Here is a 24,372-nt window from a genome sequence, read left to right as displayed (position 1 = left end):
CGAAGGACATTAAGAGGTAAAATATATAGTGAAAACAATAGTGGTCCTAAAACGGAACCTTGAGGAACACCGAAACTTACAGTTGATTTGTCAGAGGACAAACCATCCACAGAGACAAACTGATATCTTTGCGACAGATAAGATCTAAACCAGGCAAGAAATTGTCCGTGTAGACCAATTTGGGGTTCCAATCTCTCCAAAAGAATGTGGTGATCGATGGTGTCAAAAGCAGCACTAAGGTCTAGGAGCATGAGGACAGATGCAGAGCCTTGGTCTGACGCCATTTAAAGGTCATTTACCACCTTCATGAGTGCTGTCTCAGTGCTATGATGAAGTCTAAAATCAGACTGAAGTGTTTTGTATACATTGTTTGTCTTCAGGAAGGTAGTGAGTTGTTACGCAACAGCTTTTTCAAAAATGTTTGAGAGGAATGGGAGATTCGATATTGGCCGATTGTTTTTTCTATTTTCTGGTTCAAGGTTTGGCTTTTTCAAGAGAGGCTTTATTACTGCTACTTTTAGTGAGTTTAGTACACATCCGGTGGATAGGGAACTGTTTATTATGTTCAACATAGGAGGGCCAAGCACAGGAAGCAGCTCTTTCAGTAGTTTAGTTGGAATAGAGTCCAGTATGCAGCTTGAAGGTTTATAGGCCATTACTATTGTCATGAATGTGTCAAGAGATACATGATAAAACAATTTGAGTGTCTCCCATGATCCTAGGTCCTAGCAGTGTTCTGCAGACTCAGGACAACTGAGCTTTAAAGAAATATGCAGATTTAAAGAGGAGTCCATAATTTGCTTTCTAATGATCATGATATATTCCTCAAAGAAGTTCAGGTATTTATCACTGCTGAAGTGAAAGCCATCCTCTCTTGGGGAATGCTTTTTAGTTAGCTTTGCGACAGTATCGAAAATACATTTTGGATTGTTCTTATTCTCCTCAATTAAGTTGGAAAAATAGGATGATCGAGCAGCAGTGAGGGCTCTATGATATTGTACGGTCTTTCCATGCTAGTCGGAAGACTTCCAGTTCGGTTGAGTGCCATTTCCGTTCCAATTTTCTGGAAGCTTGCTTCTGGGCTCTGATATTTTCTGTATTCCAGGGAGCTAGTTTCTTATGATAAATGTTTTGTTTTTAGGGGTGCGACTGCATCTAGGGTATTACGCAAGGTTAAGGTAAGTTCCTCAGTTAGGTGGTTAACCGATTTTTGTACTCCAACGTCCTTGGGTAGGTGGAGGGAGTCTGGAAGGGCATTTAGGAATCTTTCGGTTGTCCGAGAATTTATGGCACAGCTTTGATGATCCTTGGTTGGGTCTAAGCAGGTTATTTGTTGAAATTGCAAACGTAAAAAAATGTGTGGTTTGATAGTCCAGGATTATGAGGAAAAACATTAAGACCCACAACATTTATTCCACAGTACAAAACTAGGTCCAGAGTATGACTGTGGCAGTCAGTAGGTCCGGAGACATGTTGGACAAAACACACTGAGTCGATGATGGCTCCTTTTGGAGTGGGTCTGTGGACTTTTCCATGTGAATATTAAAGTCACCAAAAATGTGAATATTATCTGCCATGACTACAAGGTCCGATAGGAATTCAGGGAACGCTGTAGGAACGCTGTGTACGGCCCAAGAGACCTGTAAACAGTAGCTACAAAAAGTGATTGAGTAGGCTGCATAGATTTCATTATGAAAAGCTCAAAAGACGAAAACATCATTTTTCTTTTGTAAATTGAAATTTGCTATCATAAATGTTATCAACACCTCCGCCTTTGCGGTGATGCGCGGGGATATGGTCATTAGTGTAATCATGCTTAAGCCATGTTTCAGTCAGGCCACTCACATCAAGATTATGATCAGTGATTAGTTAATTGACTATAACTGCCTTGGAAGTGAGGGATCTAACATTAAGCAGCACTATTTTGAGATGTGAGATATCACAATCTCTTTCAATAATGACAGGAAATGAGGAGGTCTTTATTCCAGTGAGATTGCTAAGGCGAACACCGCCATGTTTAGTTTTGCCCAACCTAGATCGAAGCACAGACACGGTCTCAATGGGGATAGCTGAGCTGACTACACTGACTGTGCTAGTGGCAGACTCCACTAAGCTGGCATGCTGGCTAACAGCCTGCACCTTCTCTCATTGTGGAGCTAGAGGAGTTAGAGCCCTGTCTATGTTCATAGATAGGATGAGAGCACCCCTCCAGCTAGGATGGAGTCTGTCACTCCTCAGCAGGCCAGGCTTGGTCCTGTTTGTGGGTGAGTCCCAGAAAGAGGGCCAATTATCTACAAATTCTATCTTTTGGGAGGGGCAGAAAACAGTTTTCAACCAGCGATTGAGTTGTGAGACTCTGCTGTAGAGCTCATCACTCCCCCTAACTGGGAGGGGGCCAGAGACAATTACTTGATGCCAACACATCTTTCTAGCTGATTTACACACTGAAGCTATGTTGCGCTTGATGACCTCTGACTGTTTCATCCTAACATCGTTGGTGCCGACGTGGATAACAATATCCCTATACTCTCTACACTCGCCAGTTTTAGCCTTAGCCAGCACCATCTTCAGATTAGCCTTTACGTCGGTAGCCCTGCCCTTAGTAAACAGTGTATGAACGCTGGATTATTCATTTTAAGTCTAATACTGCGGGTAATGGAGTTGCCAATGACTAAGGTTTTCAATTTATCAGAGCTAATGGTGGGAGGCTTCGGTGGCTCAGGCCCCATAACGGGTGGAGGAGAGTCCAGAGAAGGCTCGGCCTCTGTCTCCGACTCGTTGATTAATGGGGAGAACCGGTTGAAAGCTTCTGTCAGCTGAGTGAGCGACACCGGTTGAGCATTCCGACGGCATTTCCTTCCAGAAGCCATGAGAAAATTGTCCGGCTGCGGGGACTGTGCAAGGGGATTTATACTACTATCTGTACTTATTGGAGGCACAGACGCTGTTTCATCCTTTCCTACACTTAAATGACCCTTGCCTAACGAATGCCCCTGAAGCTGGGCTTGCAGCACGGTTATCCTCACCATAAGGCGATAGTTCTCCTGTATATTATGAGTACAGCGACTGCAATTAGATGGCATAATGTTAATGTTACTACTTAGCTTCGGCTGGTGGAGGTCCTGCAGAAACATGTCCAGATAAAGCGTCCGAGGTGAAAAAGTTGAATGAAAAAAGGAAAAATATAAAACTGGTATTAAAAATGAGAAAGTAAAAACCATAAAGTTGTCAGTTAGCCAGGTAATGTTAACAACAAACCATACAGCAGCATGTAAACAAGTCAACAAGTTGTGACCGGACTGTCAAGTCCTCAGCGATGTGGACCCTGAGGAACTTAAAACTGCTGACTCTTTCTACTGCAGGCCCGTTGATGTGGATCGGGGCATGTTCCCTTCTCTGCTTCCTAAAGTCAACATTCAACTCCTTTGTTTTGCTGATGTTGAGGGAGAGGTTATTGTCTCGTCATTGTTGGTTATCAGGCCTTCAACCGTGTTGTCCTGTATCTTGGATGTATGCGTTTGCATACACATGAGTTCTCATTGTAACGGCCGTCGTTAGAGAAAGACCAAGGTGCAGCGGAGGATGTGTTCATCTTGAATGAATTTTAATACAAAAAGAGAACACTTGACAAAATAAACAAAATGACAGCCGACAGTTCTGTCAGGTACTAACAACGAAACAGAAAGCACTAAACAGAAACAATCACCCACAAAAACCCAAAGGAAAAACAGGCTACTTATGTGTGACTCCCAATCAGCAACAACAAACTACAGCTGTGCCTGATTGGAAGCCACACGGCCAAAATCAACGAAACAAACCAACCTAGAAAAAGGAACATAGAACGCCCACCCAATGTAACACCCTGGCCTAACCAAAATAAAAAACAAAAACCCCTCTCTATGGCCAGGGCGTTACACTCATTTTGTTGTTATGTCAGTTTTTGGGTTCAGGAAATGTGTGGGAAATAGTGCGCAATCCAAATGCATTGCCAAAAAATCTCCAGCCTTATACCCTCCTACGATAAGCATGACAGATAATATGCAACTGCTACATTTTGTGAATACGATGAAACAGGATCATCTTATTTTAAGATTTGTTGTCTCATGCGCACGCACTCACGCACACACGCACGCACACACACACACACACTTCATTGAACATGTCAGGAAACTCAGCCAGTGGTGATGAATGGAACAGTTTAATCTGAAAAGTCTGTGAAAGTGAAGTGGCCTTTGTATTATGAAATGTACAATTTACCCATAAACAGAGGGAGAAAATGGGAGCTTTAAGAAGACTAATGGAGCAGGAGCACAAAGGCTTTAACCTTACAGCATCCGTGAAGCAACAGTGAAAGGGTGACATTTGACTTCTTTATGTGCCACTGCACATTGACAGCATACACACAAGCATACACATTTACGTGCATGGATGCATGCATGCACACACACACACACACACACACACACACACACACACACACACACACACACACACACACACACACACAAACACATATGCATGTTCACTCACATACATGCCCACTCACACACAGAGATCATCAAGACCGAGTCACATGCTCACTAAGCAGTGTATTGCGAAATACAGTGAGAGTCAAGTCAATACCCCATTCAAAATCACCCTTCTGTCAAAAGAAGAACATGGTGATGACAGAGTGTTTGAATTGGAGAATGCTCACATAATAGGCGGTGCTCTCTCTCTTTCTCCTTCACTGTCATGTCTGTCTTGGTATTTAAGTCTTCTGTTTCTATATTTCTCTCAGCCTCTACAACTTCTCCCTCTCTCCCCTCTCTCTCTTCATCTACATGCTCTCTCTCTCTTTCTCTCTGTCTCTTTCCTAGTCCCTACTTCTCTCTCTCTCCCCCCTTTCCTCTGGGAGTGATTTCACACCTTTCCCTTCCATGTCTCTTCAGGGTGGGTTATTTTCTCCAGGTTCATGCCGTGAGATGGGTTTTCTCTGTCTGCCAGGCAGTACTCTGAGAGCTCTACTTGTTCCCAGCTGTCAACAGAGACAAGAGAGAAGGGCTGTTGACAGTTTGACTGGGACTGTGTCCTCACTGTCCTGTCATCTGGGCTTGGGCGAGAATCTGTCTGGGCCAAGGGAGACAAGGGTCAGTTGGCAGGATACGCCTCAGGTGCTAATTTGCAGCGGCAATTCACACCTGCACATATTCCATTAAAATCGGTAGGCGAGACGTCGTCTTCGATCAGACCCGGCGAGTGGATAACTGATCCGGACCGAACAAACCCCTTTCCCCATCAGACCTGGCGTTTGGATCTCTCTCTTGCGCAGTATTCAATTTGAGCCTAGCTCGTTCCTCCTCTGTCAAGAGCACCTCGTCCAAAAATGTGCCAAGTGTAATAAAAGTGTGATAGGTTTTGGGTCGGCGTCCTGAATTGGCATCGCTTTGGCACCGGTGCAGAAATTGTCTTCCGAGATTGGTTCACTGGCATGTGGGGAGTGAGGGTGAATTTTAAATGTATGACCTCATGAAAATATGTCAATCTCCCCTTCTCTGGCTTTGCTCCTCTCTCCTCCCTCCCCCACTCCCTCCTCCCCCCTCTACCCTCTTCTTCCCTCCCCATTACACAGCTTAAAAAAGGTAAAGTAGTCGAGGTATGGATCACCTTAGCTCTGCAGGCAATTATTCTACCAGTGTATAAGGAATCGGTCCAATCCCCCTTCTTCCTCCCTCTCTCCACCCCCCTTTCCCTTCCTCCCTTCTTCCTTCCAGCCCTGTCAAGCTCCACAGCCCACCAATTAATGCAGCTCATGCCCCTCTAGGCAGTCACTGTGCAGGAGTGATGTTCCTCTGCCTAGTGGTTACACTGCACAGAACAGGGACTGCTCCTCTCCACACCCTGCCTGCCAGGCTGCCAAGTACCTGGAGGACCATGGTAGTGAAGCTCCAATGGGGATCCAGTGCACTGCACCCCACTGCGGCGGCTTGCCTGACAGAGTCTGTTTGATTGAGCAGAGAGTCTGGGGAAAGAAGAACGGCCGGTAAAGTAGTGCACTATATAGGGAATAGGGTGCCATTTGGGACACACTTACACTCCACTGTATGGCCACAAAGCTTTTTTAATACCTTTAATACTAATAATATACAATATACAGAGAGGATATAAAAGGGTATAGGACTAAACCAGATAAGATAAGTCAGTTAAATCATGCAATAGGTATAATGATAGTGTATTGTATCCATTTTGCCCCTGCCGAAAATGTACACCTGAAAATGTCAATATCGGGTCATAAAATGACAAGGAACCTCACAAATTCAAACTGTAATGAAAAACAAACAAACATCAATCTCAATAAATTTGTATTATTCTTGGACCCCATAATATCTGAATCATCGGTTTCTCTTACAGTAGCATATCCCACCCTCCCCGCCAGAATCTAAAGATAGTAAACAAATGGAGTTTGGAGGGATTGCCGATTTGTATTCAACTTCTTGGACTTTCATACAAGCATACTTTTGCCAGGTGTCTGAGTCAGATAGCTGATGGATAGTCCTAGCGTTTAAGAGAAATGAAAGCTGATGTGCCCGGCTAGCGGTATGGCACAAAGCCATTCATGATGGGAAGACAACGTTGCTGGTCAATGTGCTAAGAGCTAGGATAGCTCTCTCCTAGCTCTCTTCGTAAATGTGCCACCGTCCTTTTCCCACTGCGTCTCTAGCCAATCAGAAAATGGCTGCTGTCAGCTTTGGCTTAGTTGAAGTTGAGAGCGGCTATGTCAAAGGCGGAACCTCCGTGGCAGGGCTGCATGACAACTCATGTTGAGATGGAGCACCTGCATAGTGCATATTGATAATAATTGGAGGGATGTTGTGCATACTCAGTTTTCACAAGTGTAAATTGCTTTGTCCTGTCAATAGTTGGTTTGAGGGGAGAACATTGCTGCATTGTTATCATTGGTAGCATTCTATGTTAATTGGAAATGTGACAATATAACCCATGCGTGTGTCAGTGGATGTGTGTGTGTGAGACGGAGAGAGAAGAGAGACAGAGATAGAAGGAAGGAAAAAAAGAAAGAAAGAAAGAAAGAAAGAAAGAAAGAAAGAAAGAAAGATCAGTCAGCCACATATCTATTTATGGCCCTATGTGAGCATGTGTGGGCATGATTTTATGTGTCAGTGTGTGTGTGTTCAAATAGCCCAGTGTTGGTTTATTGACAGTGTGGGTTTGCTTTTGGACCACTCCAGACTGTCATGTCAGTCCGGGAGGGGGGGGGGGGGGGGGAGCAAGCAGCTTTTTTTTGGAACGAGAAATTGGCCCAGTTTCGGTTGGCACCGATCTGACATTTTCGCAGAGCGTAATAGCTAGCACTGATGGCTGCCTTAGACTCGCACTCTATAATCTGTACCGCATGAGTACTACAGTACAGATTGCATAGTAATGCTGACCGGACATCATTCACCCTACTGTTGTAGTCGTGTCAGCAAGCTGGGTCACTGCGTCGAGATAACCCACAGCTCAATTATGGCACAAGGATGAGCAGTGAGCAGCACACCTCTGGGCTGAGCCAGAGGGGAGGAGTGGATGAGGTAGCTAATGCACATGAACTTAAGCCATTTGGCTATGCACTATGTGGGGGAAAAAACTTTGGGCCACTGCCAATATTAACATGTACCCCAGAAATGGGGGTCAGTTCCATTTCAAATCCTGTCGGTTGAATTGGACATGGCATCTCTCTGTACGAAATGCAATTCAATCCCTGAATTGCCTAGGGTTGAGAGGAAATTGACCCCGAAACCCAGCAGCAAACACCGTAAATGGCCTCTACCGTTGTTGGCTTAGCACTCTGATAGAGTCAACATTCATTCTTGTGGCTCTTCACCTTTAAGGAGACCCCTAAAACTCTGTCCACATTTCGTGGCGTTCTATCTGTGCAAGAGCTGCGCGAAGCTGAAAATATGAGCTTCTGCGCTGCGCTGCACTACACTGAGCTTGTGCATTCTACGCAGCACAATCATCCACTGTCCAATGGAAAGCTCAGATTTTCAAAACTAACTTCTGGAGACTGTCAATTGTTCCATTCGTAAACAATAAGAATACCTATCGCAACATCAACGGGTATGACACAAAAATACTTGTTTACTGTTCTATCTGAATAATCACTACGATGTTCCAAGGCAAATAACAAGAGAAAAGTAATAAGGAATTTATGAACACATTATATCCTCCTGCTTCTAGCCGAGCATTTGGTTTGTAACAGCGGGGGTTTGTAGGGACCATGTTAGAAACCGGTTTATAAAAGCAATAAGGCACTTTGGGGGTTTGTGGTATATGGCCAGTATCCAGGCACTCTGCTTTGTGTCGTGTTTAAGAACAGCCCTTAGCTGTGGTGTATTGGCATTGTACTACACACCCCAAAAATGCCTAATTGTTAGGAATCCCTCTCTACCTATGGCCACATCATATATTCATTGAAATCTGCTCAAATGTAATTTTACGCCAACTCACAGAACCATTTAACCAAGATGTAGTTAAATAAGCAGCGGTGACATTGACTAGCAGCAGGGGAATGGAGACGGGAGGATGAAGAGGGAGGGTGGGATTCTCCAGGGGCCTGCAAGTGACTGAACATCTTCAAGAGCCTCCTGCCAGGAACATAACATGCTCTCGAGTGGTGACGCGCCAGATGCCTTGTCACCTTTTGATAAGTAATCATGGGAAAGTCACTCCGCTGACCCGTCTGCTGCATAGCGCTGTCTGTGACGTCATAGTTTCCTGATAATATTAAGATATGGGATATACCTTATACAGTATATGCATCCTCATATATTTACTTTGTAAATGAGATATGGGGAAAGGTGAGTATACAATCAATTTTATATATGCCATACATTCCAAGTTTGGGAATATTGGAATGTTTTTCAATCAAGCACTGTGACGTCATATGCATAGGGATTTCAGTATAGGATTTACTGATTATATTATGATACATGATATACCATAGGGCATATGCTGCAGCACCAGTTCATACTCTGTAACTTACATTTGGAATAGTGAGTACATCGTTAATGTTATTACACATCATCTTTGGGACAGTTGATGACATTTTACTTTTGAGAAATGACATTTCAGGTATGTACTTAACACAGACTGTATTCTTCCCCCAGTGTCAAAGCTTGGTTCACAAAGTACTTGCTGACTGCCTCTTTAAGCAATAGTTACAGTTTGCATGGACAAATGAGATTGACGAACGACAAGTAGGGAATGGTCAAAGAAAAAAGGCAGGATGTCTTTGAGGACCATCACTTATTTTCATAAATTCATCATGGTTCCTTTGATGTTGGTTTTCCAATTAATTTACTATCAGGAGAGATGGGACGGGGAGAGATAAAGGATATGAGAGTTGTGTAGACCACTCACTTTTAGGGTGTATTACCCTGTCAAGCACAACACTACTCAAGTATGACTCAATCTGTCTGTTTTTGATGATCTAAGGAAGGCTGCCAGGCTGTTCAGCAAAAGATCAAATGACTTGGGCTTTGAATCCTTGCGGAGTCTTACAACAGCCTAAAGCATTGTGTTTGTATGTGTGTGTGGGCATTGATTTCTTTACAACATAGTAGTGATTTGTGTATATTAATATACAGTACAGTGCATGTGTGCAGTTTTCTTCTGGAGTATATCTGACATTATTGTCTATGGATGGAAATATATGACATGCCCTGAAAAACCCACAACATGTTGGATTAAATGGACAGACCTACGTTTTAAACAGAGCAGGTATTTTTGGTTGGGTGTGTGGTGACGTGAGCTGGAATTGAAGTACCGCAGTAGCTTTTAATATTCTCCTTCTGCAGCTCTCTGTCTCTCTAACTTTTCTTCTCTCTCTCTTCACTCTCTCTCTCTCTATTTCTCCCCCTCTGTCTCTCTCTTTTACTCTCTGTCTGTTTCTCTAAATCTCTCTGTCTCTTTGTCTCTCTCAGTTTTTTCCATTTCCCTTTCTCTGTTTGTCGGTCTCTCTCAACCCCCGTCTCTCAGTCTCTCATCAACCACTCTCTCCTTCACTCCCCCATAGAGAAGCAAGAGTACAGAGGGGGAATGCAGTTAGCGGAATGCAGTTAACGCACAGGCTGCGTTTTCACTAGAAATAGCTTGACTCGTGGCACAGTCCAAGACATGACCCCAGGTGAGAGGAGCTTAGAGTGTAAATTAAAATATGTGTTTCAGGGAAGGTCGTCCTTGCAAGTTCGACTGAGAGGCAAGCGAGTGTGAAACCTCGTGGAATAGTTTTTTTTTAAAGTGAGCATTTAACTGGGGCTATCAGCCTTGCTCAAAGCCTTGCAGTCCCAAAACATGACATCACATATGTGATGGGTCACTTGTTTGGGGAATGAAGCTCTGATGGGCAACGGCTTCTGTTTATTCATAAAGACGTAGTGAAGCAAATTAAGCATTGTGCTTTTAAGGTATCGAATTATAGAACGGGGATACATGAGAAACATTTGACCATTTTAGGTATTGAATAGAATGGGGATGCATTGTATTTCAGCCCATCTGATGATGGTTCTGTGTTTCTTCATTCAGGTGATGGGAACCCCAAGGAGAGTAGCCCTTTCATCAACAGCAGTGAAGACACAGAGAAGAGCCAGCAATACGATGGCAAACATATGGCTCTGTTTGAGGTATGTATACACACACACACACACACACACACACACACACACATGCAGGAACGAATGCACAGAGACAGACAGACAGACAGACAGACAGACAGACAGACAGACAGACAGACAGACAGACAGACAGACAGACAGACAGACAGACAGACAGACAGACAGACAGACAGACAGACAGACAGACACCTACTCATGCATATGCAACACAAGCTAACTGTATGATGACCAGAGTATGGTCCTGCCTGTGAGACTGGAATTTGTAGGCAGACACACACACAAACACACACACACACACATTCACGGATCAGCGAGTGATTGAATAAGGGCCCTGACATCGATTAATGAGGGTAATTACTGTTTGAAGGGCGAGTGGACACCTCAGGTTAATACAAACACAGTTCCAAACTGCTACAGAAAATGACTGAGACAAAGCCATTTACCTTCATAAGCAAAAGTGTTTTAAATTTTTTCTCAAAGGGATCCTCATTTGAAATGATGAGTGGTTTGCTGCATATACTGTATTAAGTAGTTTGTATTCATATTGCACATTTTATATTTTACACCCCCAATTTTGTCATATTGCTTCCCGCTTTATTTTGGCGAACGTCAGATATGCAGGGAATCCATCTTGCGTCAATATGCTCACTACATTGCCTACTGCAGTAATGTTTTATTATGGAATTGACCAATTGTTATGTTATCCTGTTTGTGTCAATGTACTTTGCAGGAGGAGATGGAGACCAGTCCCATGGTATCGTCTATGCTCAGTAGTCTGGCAAACTACTCCAACCTCCCCCAGGGCAGCAAGGAGCATGAGGAGGAGGCCGACAATGAGGAGGAAGACAAAAAGAAGAAGAAACCTGTCAAGGTAAGTTGCTGTTGCAACACAGGTCAGTCAGACCAGTAACACAGCACTGGTCACTCAGACCTGTAACGACACTGGTCAGTCAGACCTGTAACATAACTGGCCAATCAGACGGCAGGTAGCCTAGTGGTTAGAGCGTTGGACTAGTAACCGAAAAGTTGCAAGATCAAATCCCTCAGCTGACAAGGTAAAAATCTGATGTTCTGCCCCTGAACAAAGCAGTTAACCCACTGTTCCTAGGCCATCATTGAAAATAAGAATGTGTTCTTAACTGACTTGCCTAGTTAAATAAAGGTAAAAAAGACCTGTAAGACAGCACAACTCAGTCAGAGCCTGACTCACAGCCTTTTCACCCTGAGTTTTTCCCCATCTATTTCTGTTTGGTTTCATTCTATATTTCGTTCTTGGTTATTTTTTCTGGCTCTCTGTTTACCTTCCTAATTTTTGTCAGTCCTTTTTACCTGGACTGTTCCTCTGCATTAGCGTTTAAGTTACTTACTTTTACAGTCTTTTCAGTTTCCTTTTTCTTCCACTATATCCCTGATCCTGATCCCTGCACCAACCTCCTACCCACCAGTCCAGAGAAATGGCTGACTAGAGCAGAGAGTTGAGAGATAGATATATCGGATTCAGTACCCCTCCAATGGTAGCGCCGAGCAGCAGAGGCTAATCTTCCCGGTCACCTTCCTCGGCCCTTCGATACTTAATTAGCCCGCTCGGTACGCCAAGCAGCTGCTTCTCCAATCAGCAGCCCATTCCAAAGGCAATCTCCCCATCACCAGGAGAGGCTTTTCATTAAGGCAGCCGATGGCATTTATCATTCCGACAACGATCCCTTTCTCTCTCCTCTACTCTTTCCTCTCTCTCCCTTTCATCATCAACCCATTGAATATGACGGCTCGAGCGTTTCATACGGCGCAGTGTGAAAAGAGAGATTAGAGTGCAACATCAGGGGACAGTCTGGAGGTTGCCGGGGTTAAGATGGAAACTGTTCCCCCAATCTGTGTGGGCTGAGTATTTTTCCACTGTGAGTTTCTATTGGGAAGAATTATGATGGTGTGGTGACAAATACTGCATCCCCATTTCTAATGGTGTTTTCCTTCCAGGTCATTGTGTTTTACAATGCCTCTTCATTTTCTCATTAGAAGCCCCAGTCTTGCATTAGTATTCATGCCGGTAGCCTTGCGAAGACTGTATCTTGATTAATGTTGCTTCATGTTATACTACAATTGTATCTGCAGTTTGACAGTGTTGATAATCGAGCTAAATGGAGATTTCACAGCTTACATATGCCCCTACTTAGCAAACAGAAAGTGGGGTTAAAATTGAACAGTATTCATTGTTATCCTGTAGCAGGATATTCCAGCAAGCAGGAATGGCCTGCAGCACTTCATGTTCTTCCTATGTACTTGGCTAAATGACACACATGCACATATAGACATAGGCACTTTTTCTACCCATGCACAAACTTCTCCCCCTTCCCCCGCTCTTTCTCTCTCTCCTCTCCCTTCCCCTCTTTCTCTCTCACACTCACCATAGACATACAAATACAGATACACACCATTGCTACACACACACACACACACACACACACACACACACACACACACACACACACACACACACACACACACACACACACACACACACACACACACAAACATCTCTTCCCTCTCCTCTCCTTCTCTCTTCTCCCTCCCTGCCTCTGTCTCTCTCTTACACACACACAAGCACCATTGACAAGTGTGCAGCGGGTTAATCCATACCTACATGCGGACATTTTGGAGGGAGATATTTGGTGCCCTCTCTCCTCTCTCGCTCCCCCTCTTTAGTAATTCAGCACACCTGAGCTGAAACGCATTAGCCCTGTCAGCTCCTGTTTGCGCAACAGAGCGTGAAGATGGCATTGCAAGCTCCTGGCCCCCGTGCCCCACACCTCTCGTTGCACCTCAGCACTTGTATTGCTTTAGAAGTCGAGGTACAGCATCTGTGCTCGCTCTGCTTACTATATTATCACCGCAGTTGTACAGTACTGTATACCCTCCAGCTACATCAGCTTTCATCCAGACAGTTACTGCGGTAGTAAGTTCAAGTCCACTCTTCTCTTTTCCCCTCAGCAACAGCCTTCTTTCTTCTCCTCTCCTTTCTTCTTTTTTTCCTATTACCTAATCTCCTCAGTTCTATTTCCCCTCCTCGTTTTTCCTCTTGTTACGTCCTCTGCAGCTAGGTCGTCCATTTACTCTCCTTTCCTCTACCTTTTTTTTATCTCTTCTTCTTTCCTCCTCCCTCACCTCATCTCCTCATTTCTCTTCTCCTCTTCTCTCACCTGACCCCATTTATCTCCTTCTTCCCATCCAAAACGAACCTCTTATACCAGGAAAAAGCTGTCCAAATGCCTTAACCAGTCCTCTATATATTCTCTTAAGCTGCCTACACATTACATGACACACAACACTTAACAGAGTTCTAAAAGCACATTTAATGGCTTTCATGATGGCATTTATGTAATGCATGAGACGATAAATATCAAACGTGTTTTGCTTTTGTTTAGGAGCCTGTACAACATTAGTAGACCATCTGTAGACAGCGCTGGTAGAACCTTTCACATAACACGAAAGAAGGAAGGCAGCAGTCCCACTCCTTGAGTGCTTTTTCTATATTGGATAGAGACGGTGAGATAGAGAAAGTTGAAAGAGGGTTTGTGTCAGAAGGGTGTGGGCCAGATTAGAATACACACCGACACATGTGGTCTGAAGTCAGCGACCCTAACAGCTAAACAACCCCAGGCCATGAAGGGTGCATTTGTAAAGAATCCTTATCGCCCTCCAGTGTTTGTGTCTGTGGAGAATAAGAGGGCCCTGTGAGTGGTCTCAGGTGGCTGTGGTGGCTAAGGGTCGAGTGAGGGGGTGATTGAGTAAGGGGCGGCGAGGATGGGGGCACCTAGGTGGCGAGGTGGCAGAGAGCTGGTTCTGAAGCAGCTGTTATGAGCGGGGGGGGGGGGGGGGGTTGACAGGATGTTGAGCCTGCTGTGGGACCTCCGCACCTGAGCCAGATAGCACTGGGCTGACTGCGTATCCCAAGGGGTCGTGGGGCAGCAGTCTCTTCTCAACACTGCGGCGCCAACCCGTAGTGTCAACGCAGTCGCTGTGTTCGCCGCTCTCGGCTGTTCCAGCTCCAACGGTCTCGAGGGAAATCATCATGCTGCTAGCTACCAGCCGATTTTCTATTGGGCCTCACTAGTTCTCCGGAATATAGAAGTCTAGGTCCGGGATTGTATGGCACTCCTGATCCAGGAATGAAATGCCAATTGAATGCGAATGGAAGTGGAGCTCGCTAAAATAGAGACATTGGATCCCCCATACGGAGTAATTCAATAGAAACAAGTGTCCCATCTGCTGTGGCTACTTCTCAATGTAAACTAATTAGACACATTATTTTTTTATTTTTTTTTGCGTTATGTTTTGTCTTCCCAATCTTGTGGCATTTTGGCCTATCTCAACAAGTGTATTCTTCTTCAATATTATTGTGTAGGTTAAAGGACATTCTAACTGTCTCTCTGCCTGGTAGCTTTATAATAATCTTACTGAGACCCTGCATGTGTCCCAAATGGCACCCTATTCCCTACATAATGCACTCAGGTGGCTGCACTATCGAGGGAATAAGGTGCCATTTGGGACAGAAAGTTAACAAACAATCCTATGTTGTAAACAGTGTTGAAGCTTGTAGATAGCCATTTTCACAGCTTTTTTCCAATCTGGGTGTATGTTTCTGCAGGGATATATTGTGTATTGTTTGCCATCGAGACCGCTCCGACAGTAGACTGAGATACAGGGCTGACGGTCTTTTGTGTTGCTCTACTATGTGTGGAAGCGCTGAAAATGACATAATTTGCCATATGGAGAACAGCTACAGAGGGCTATCTCTCACTTTGATTGTTGCTGTATTCCCCCTTTGTGGGGTCTTGTTGTGTATGGGTAATTGTCCACCCAGTGTGAATGGTGTTGTTGAGAATAGAGTGTAGATAGAAAGAGTTCATTGATATACACATACAGTAGCTAGGCGACTTCCCAAATGGAACCGTATTCCCTTTATAGTGCACGACTTTTGACCAGGGCCCATACTGTCCTGGTTTGGATATTTTCTTTTCACATGGTCCTTTCCAGCGCGATACTAGGAACTATGGTGGATGCCTAACCAGGCCATTGCTGTACAGCTCAGCAGGGCTCAGCTCAGCTCAGTAGTGTGAAAAGGGTATTAGAGGGAATAATGACGCAGCTATCAAATGGAATTCACAGTTACACTGTAGATTGTTTTCACTGATTTAAGATGTGCTCCGGTTGAGAGTGTTTGGACACATTAATACGGTGTCCATATTAGGACAGTCTCAGGACTTGTTCTAATATGGACACCATACATAAAGGTCAACTGGGGAAATCAGAAGTTATGAGTACTCTTCAGATACTTTTTTGTAGAGGGGTGCTTTGTTAATTTGACCGCCCTCAAACAGAGTGGTTGTGCAAAGGATAGGAAGTTAGCAAAGCGCTACTTTATTCAACATCCTAGTACCTATAGGAAATACATTTCATCTTGGGCGCCTCTCTCGTGTGATTTGTTACACACTGTTGGGTGCTATGTAAATGGAAGGATACAGTGTTGTCACTAGATGTTATTAGAATCTGACCCCTATACTCCGGCTGTAGTCCCCTGATCATGTTTCTGCAGGGACAGCGATTTACAGCAGTTTTTCAACTCTACACCAAAGTACTGATGGAAGGTGTACTTTCAGCCCACTACACCTGGAGTGTATTGTATATTACATGCGTCCCTTGGGACCCCCAGCCACTCATATGGAAGTTCATGGAAATTCTATGTTTTTAATTATAGCCATGTTAAAGAGTGGATGAAAGATCGATGAAAATGGTGTAAAGTTGGAAAAAGACCTGTGGATTTATAATGACAATGTCACGGTCGTCGTAAAGATGGGACCAAGATGCAGCGGGAATGTGTATGCTCATCTTCTTTATTGAGAAGAAAACCAAAACAAACACTTAAACGACGAGAAACAGTCCTGTGAGACATACAGCTACACATGGAACAACTACCCACAAAAACCCATAGAAAAACACCCCTACTAAATTGGACCTTCAATTAGAGGCAACGAGGAACAGCTGCCTCCAATTGAAGGTCAACCCAATCAAATCAAATTTTTGTTTAGACCAAACAGACGTTCTAGGAACTACCTTTTGGTGTCTCTTTCACTCATTTAGCATAGGGGAAAGGTCAAAACAAATCCATTAAGCTCATAATAATTCAAGCTATAACATAATAACTTAACTATAATCAGTACCACTGCCCCCGTATTGAAATCACTATTAACCATGCAACGTGTATTCATCTAATAACTGTAGCTGTTTCTGGAAATGTTGTATTGGTGAAATGGAATGTAGCCTATAAAACTTGAAGGAGGCAAAAATAAAAGTATGATAGTTGCAAAACCCAAATGCCATTCAATTATTTGAAAAAGTTAATTATATTCTGACAAAAGTCATGACACAAAAATCTGACAGCAATCTCTAAATAAGTGGAAAGCCTAGGGAACTTTAGAGTTTGAATTTAGAATAGAAAAAACTTTATTGAGATTCTTGCCGCACACTGCACACTGAAGGGCACAGCCACAGCAGCACTCTCATTTGCATAAGCCAGACAACAGGAAAACTGTGAGAGTCATTGCCATAAGGAGAGAGAGATGACAAAGATGGACTGACATTTGTTCTTCACCGCTCCCATAGGCAACGTGAGAATGCGTGGTTTTGATCATTGATTAAAGGTGAATAAAATTCCCAGTATAAATCATCCTTGTGGTGTTGCTTGTGGGTGTAAAATAGGATTTCAAAGAATAGATGTTAGGTGAACTGTCAAATAAAACCAACAGAGGGAAATTAACAAAAACAGGTCATCTAAAGTGTCAGCTTCACTTCCTATGGCCCCTGAGTACAGTATGGTGTCCCCTAACGGGCAAAATATCGACAGGGGGAAATAGGCTAGAAGAAGAGGTTCCACAAAACATATGGGGCTGAATCTTACCTTGAGTTACAAAATAAGGATTTGGCCCAGATTAACCATAATTCAGGATTACTCCAGACTACTTTACTAGAGTACTTTACCACATTGGTATGGAAGATATATTTGACTAATACTCTCAGGGGTCAGGTTTGATACAGAACAACATAATATGTTTAACAAACTGGATTCGGACCCGGGTCTCCTGCCTGCCACAAGACTGCACAATCCCGCTCGACTAAACCTAGTCTTCAGGTTTGCAGGCAATGTAACATTGTCTACACGGTTTCAGCAGCATTTCTCAAGTGATGAGCTTTCTAATTGGAACTCTGCGTGTGCACTTGGCCTGTTGTTCCTCGGGAAAATGAGAATATAATTATGTTTGTGTGACTTGTTAAGACTCTCCAAACAGGCTCTTATTAATATCCGAAGCCCAGCTTTTCAAATCAAATTATATCAGACCCAGAATTTGCACGCTTAATATTCATTTAATGTCAGGACTTCATCAAGATGCCCTTTTTTTCTCGTAGATGATTTAATTAAAAAGACTAGTTTCTCAACTCAACAGCTGCTGCCAGTTCAAGCCCCAGGAATGTTCTCTCACATTAGTCAGTGCCCCCCAGGCCTGGAAAACTCTCAGAATCGCAGTTAAGAAGCATTAAAGTATCAAAGTTAACATTATGCTCAAGAAACATTACAACCATCTCATCCTGTTGTGTTCTCAAGGTCTTCGTCATCACTTTCAGCTTCATATTGGACAATGACTTCCCTTAAAGCCATTACTGCTTCACAACACCTACAGGTACACACCAGACTGACACATCAAAAACAATGTCTGTAGATAAGCTTATTTTAAAAGAATTGCCGGCCAGCCCTCTTCACATCCTCATCGATCCTATTCATCAGACTGGCAGTGATGTCACCATAGAAATAGAATCACTAGAATAGGCCTTCCTCCTGGGACTACTTCCTGCTTTACTCCTAGATTGAAGATGACAAACATTAACGGGTTTCTGATATCTCATAACTCTTTACAACAATGGGACCAGCTATGCTAGTCAGCAACGGCACTGGTAGCTAGCAACGGTGCTGGTCACAGATTTGTGACGACGCTGTCGTAACCTGTATATTTTCGACCTAGCTTTACTCCTATGGGAACACCCTAAATAGCCGCAGTCCAAGCATTGTGACATCATTGACTTGTTAAGGGACTTCCGTTCTAGTGATTATATTTCTGTGGATGTCACAGCCATTTAAAATGACAGATTGTGCTGTAATTATATCTATTGAATTGCCTCAATTGAGGTTAATTGTCATGGAGTATGATTTTGAAGTCGAAGTTTGACATTTACAGTGATTTTACATTATCAAGAGCATATCATAAATGATTCTTCAAGGAAACTGTGTTCCACCCATTTTGAACTAATTTCCTCACTATTTCCCCCTTGAGACTTTGATTATGCATTCCAAGTGGAAGTGCTGAGATGCAGCATAAGTCTTTGATTTTAAATCTCATAAGAAATTGCCAGTGAGGGTCTGTTCACTCACTTAGGATCACCACTGGATATTGGGACAATTACGTTTTATTGGCCGAAGTTGTCCTTGAGCCGGAAATGAATATGACTCCATTATGCATGGGGGTCAACTGTGGCGCACTTCAACTGTAACACACTCACACGTATGCACACACACATACACATGCACACACACCTAGCCAACCATGCACGCATGCACACACACACACACACACACACACACACACACACACACACACACACACACACACACACACACACACACACACACCACATAAAGCACAGCCCAAAAAACAGGAGGAGAAACTGCCCATTAATAAATCTAGCAAACAACACAGAGCCTCTCCACCCATCTTTTATCAGTAATTGCAGTCCATGGGTTGGCCTTGAAACTCTGTCAATGTGCCATCCAGCTCCTAGGCCATTCATTCCCATGGGAGGAAAGAAAATTTAGAAATACTCTATGGAAAAACAGAATAGTATCAGCGTGTTTTTAATAGACTACCATATTGCACCCGGGGTTAGAATTACTCACTGACTCTTGGTGGTGCTGTAGTTCTAGTGGACTGTGTACGGTTGTAACTTTCCCAAAATTCCCAGGTTTCCCTGAAATTCTTGTCTGAGAAATCCTTGGCTATGGTTACTTGTCACGTGGTTCACACATCCATTAACCCAGTCATTAAAGACCTCATGTACCATAATTTCCGGACTATTGAGCGCACCTGAATATAAGCCGCACCCACTGAATTAAATTTTTTTATTGATTTTGAACATAAATAAGCCGCACATGTCTATAAGCCGCAGGTGCCTACCGGTACATTGAAACAAATTAACTTTACACAGGCTTTAACGAAACACGGCTTGTAACAAAAATAAATAGGCTTTAACGAAACACGGCTTGTAACAAAAAATAAACAATTAGCAGTAAACAGTAGCCTACCAAGAAAGGCATTGGTCACTATCTTCCTCCTCCTGTGCACTGAAACCACTGAAGTCATCTCCTTCGGTGTCGGAGTTGAATAGCCTCAGAATTGCTTCATCCGATAATGGATCGTTTTCATTGTCGCTCTCGTCACTTTCATCCGGAGGCAAATCCCCCGCTGAGCCCTCTTCAACACACAGCAGTCCAGCCTTTCGAAACCCGTTGATGATAGTGGATTTTTTGACAATACTCCACGCTGTCAGGACCCACAAATTTGAAAGCGGGAAAAATCCATATATTAGCCACATCATTGTTTAAGCCGTGAGGTTCAAAGCGTGGGAAAAAAGTTGCGGCTTATAGTCCGGAATTTACGGTACCTAAAGTGTGTGTCCACTTCCTCTTCCCCTCCATACAGGCTCCAGCACTGGGGACCCTGATGGGAGTGTACCTCCCCTGCATCCAGAACATCTTCGGGGTGATCTTGTTCCTGCGGATGACCTGGATGGTCGGCATCGGAGGAGTCATTGGCTCCTTCATCATCGTCTTCATGTGCTGTTCCACTGTAAGTACCTGTGTTCAAATCTGAGACACCTACATGCAGGGATGGAAATTAAGCTAGCACGCTAGCCTGTAGCTAGTACTTTTTAGACCGAATTAGTACAAATTTCAATCTGCTAGCCTGGCTGGCCAGTGCCCAAAATCCTTAACTTCCATCCCTGCCCGCATGTAATGAGACTTTGTTAGCCTTTTGAGCTAAAGTCTAGGTAGTCTAACCTCTACGGGATGGGAGTCCCTAAACCGGGACGGTTGTTGCTAACGTGCGCTAATGTGACTAGAATGACGTTGTATACAACAGCCAACTTTCTGGGACATAGACATGTCTTATATGGGAAGAAAACTTAAAGTCTTGTTAATCTAACTGCAGTGTCCAATTAACAGTAGCTATTACAGTGAAAAAATACCATGCTATTGTTTGAGGAGAAAAAACTTTTATCACGGCAACTGGTTTGATACATTCACCTCTGAAGGTAAATAATGTACTTACATTCAGTAATCTTGCTATGATTTGTCATCCCAGAGATACATTGTAGCATAGATTTGTTTGATAAAATCCATTCTTATGTTCAAATGTAGGAACTGGGGTCTACAGTTTGACCCCACTGCTGTCTCTGGCTCCACACCCACCCCGCCCGGCCATCTAGATGTGTGAAAGTTAGTGTATAAGCTAATGATCCATCATGTATGACATTCCTGGGAGTGTGTAAGCTTACATTTTTTATTACCATAGCATTTTTTGTATGTTCTCTATAGTTATGTACTTGAAAATGTATCAATTGACCAATTCGGCACATTTGGGCAAACTCCTGGCAGATTTGATACAAAATATTCTGCAGTTGTATTATCTTTTACCAGATCTAATGTGTTATATTCTCCTACATGAATTTCACATTTCCACAAACGTCAAAGTGTTTCCTTTCGAATGGTATCAAGACTATGCATATCCTAGCTTCATTTTAGGTGAACATTTTAAAAAAAAGTTTACGATCCATTGTCAATGTCTTCATGTGCTGTTACACTGTAAGTGTCTTTCAAATCAGTGTCTTTCAAATCAAGTAATCTAACAATTCCATATCAACTACCTAATACACACAAATCTAAGTAAAGGAATTGAGTAAGAATATATACATATAAATATATGGATGAGCAATGACCGAGCGGCATAGGCAAGATGCAATAGATGGTATAAAATACAGTATATACATATGAGATGAGTAATACAAGATATGTAAACATTATTAAAGTGGAATTATTAAAGTGACTAGTGATCCATTTATTAAAGTGGCAAATGATTTCAAGTCTGTATGTAGGCAGCAGCCTCACTGTGTCTGTGTTACTCATGGGGTTGGGGGGTTGAATTTGGGGGTGGACTGCATGCTAGACTGTCTTAGACTGATGAGCTAAAGCCTATGCTCCTTTGTTAATGTGTTCATGTGCTGTTTCACCCTAACTACAGTGCCTTCAGAAAGCATGTACACCTCTTGACTTTTTCCACATTTTGTTGAGTTACAGGCTGAATAAAACATGTATTAAATTACAATTTTGTGTCACTGGCCTAACCACAATACCCCATAGTGTCAAAGTATAATTTTTAACAAATTAAATATAAATGAAAAGCTGAAATGTCTTGAGTCAATAAGTATTCAACCCCTTTACTATGGCAAGCCTAAATAAGTTCAGAAGTACACATTTGCTTAACAAGTCACATAATAAATAGCATGGACTGATGGACTGATTTTTGAATGACTACCTCATCATCATTACATTTCAAACACAGATTCAACCACAAAGACCAGGGAGGTTTTCCAATGCCTCACAAAGAAGGGCACCTATTGGTAGATGGGTAAAAAAATAGATGGGTAAAAAAAAGCAGACAGTTAATATCCCTTTGAGCATGGTGAAGTTATTAATTACACTTTGGATGGTGTATCAATACACCCAGTCACTACAAAGATACAGGCGTCCTTCCTACCTCAGTTGCCGGAGAGGAAGGAAACTGCTCAGGGATTTCACTATGAGGCCAATGGTGACTTTAAAACAGTTACAGAGTTTAATGACTGTGATAAGAGATGGATCAACAACATTGTAGTTACTCCACAATACTAACCTAAATGACAGAGTGAAAAGAACGAAGCTATTCCAAAACATGCACCCTGTTTTCAATCAGGCACTAAAGTAAACAAGAAACAAACTTTATGTTCTGAAATCAAAGCGTTATATTTGGAGCAAATACAACCTCAACACATTAGTGAGTACCACTCTTCATATTTTCAAGCATGGTGGCTGCATCATGTCAAGGGTATGCTTGTCATCGGCAACAACTAGGGATTTTGTTTTGGGATAAAAATGAATGGAATAGAGGCAAGCACAGGCAAAATCCTATAGGAAAACCTGGTTCAGTCTGCTCTCCAACAGACACTGGAGTTGCTTACCAAGGTGACATTGAATGTTCCTGAGTGTCTTAGTTACAATTTTGAATTAAATCGGATTTAAAATCTATGTCAAGACTTGAAAATGGCTGTCGAGCAATGATCAAAAACCAACTTGACAGAGCTTGAAGAATTTTGAAAATAATAAAGTGCAAATATTGTACAATAGAGGTGTGCAAAGCTCTTAAAGACTTACCAAGAAAGACTCACAGCTGTAATCGCTGCCAAAGGTGATTCTAACATGTATTGACTCAGGGGTGTGAATATTTATGTAAATTAGATATTTCCGTATTTCATTTTCAGTAAACATGCTTTCACTTTGTCATTATGAGGTATTGTCTGTCGATGGGTGAGAGAAAAATAATCAATTTAATAAATTTTGAATTCAGGCTGTAACACAACAATGTGGAATAAGTCAAGGGGTATGAATACTTTCTGAAGGCACTGTATGTTTATTTACATGTATATTAACGTAACCTTTACTCGGCTACGTAGCCCATTAAGAACAACTTTTCTTTTACAATAACAAACTGGATGGTTAAGAGGTGAACAGTTTAAAAAAAGTGACAATGTTTCCTAGCCTCTATTGTCAGCACAACCATTTTTAGTGCTATGCCTTTAGCACCGAACAAGGTGTCACTGAGCAGTGGCAGCTACAATATGATTGGGTTTGACTGTTTGACATGTGTTTGTCATAATACAGTACATCACATTGGTTACTCCCGAATGATCTCAATGCATGATTCTCATTCTGTACTGCCAAAGAGAGGAGGTGCACTTACATATCCCAGTAGACCCCATTTTATTACAAACATGTCAACTCATGTCAGCGCCAATGTTCTCTCTATGGGTTTGACTTCAGTTTTGAACCCATGAAATGCGATTTCAAGTGGTATTGATGGCTCGATTAAAAGCAGCCGAATATTACACTGAACAAAAATGTAAACGCAACATGTAAAGTGCTTGTCCCATGTTTCATGAGTTTAAGTAAAAGATCCCAGAAATTTTCCGTACGCACAAAAAGCTTATTTATCTCAAATTTTGTGCACAAATTTGTTTACATCCCTGTTAGTGAGCATTTTATCCTTTGTCAAGATAGTCTATCCACCTGACAGGTGTGGCATATCACATAACTGATTAAACAGCATGATTATTACACAAGACTCCAGCCACCCAAGTCATAGACTGTTCTCTCTGCTACCGCTTGACAAGTGGTACCGATGCACCAAGACTGGAACCAACAGCACCCTGAACAGCTTCTACCCCCAAGCTATAAGACTGACTCTGGAATATCCGCATTGACCCTTTTTGCACTAATCAATCAAATTTAAATCAAATGTATTTATAA

The 24,372-nt window shown here is 42.7% G+C and overlaps 1 protein-coding gene across 3 annotated transcripts in view; it reads left to right on the top strand.

Annotated features, from left to right (window-relative positions):
• Positions 1–24,372, top strand: part of LOC115208377 (solute carrier family 12 member 5) — a 314,051-nt gene that overhangs the window by 213,450 nt on the left and 76,229 nt on the right. For all 3 annotated transcript variants that reach the window (XM_029776395.1, XM_029776396.1, XM_029776397.1), the window contains exons 2-4: positions 10,564–10,661; positions 11,383–11,523; positions 20,453–20,599. In XM_029776395.1, coding sequence (XP_029632255.1) covers positions 10,564–10,661; positions 11,383–11,523; positions 20,453–20,599 — 386 coding nt within the window. The remainder of the gene's footprint in view (positions 1–10,563; positions 10,662–11,382; positions 11,524–20,452; positions 20,600–24,372) is intronic.

Source organism: Salmo trutta, chromosome 14 (genome assembly GCF_901001165.1).
Source record: "Salmo trutta chromosome 14, fSalTru1.1, whole genome shotgun sequence".
Taxonomy (NCBI): Eukaryota; Metazoa; Chordata; class Actinopteri; order Salmoniformes; family Salmonidae; genus Salmo; species Salmo trutta.
The sequence above is the reverse complement of the archived record's forward strand: the minus strand, read 5'-3'. Positions and strand labels throughout refer to the sequence as shown.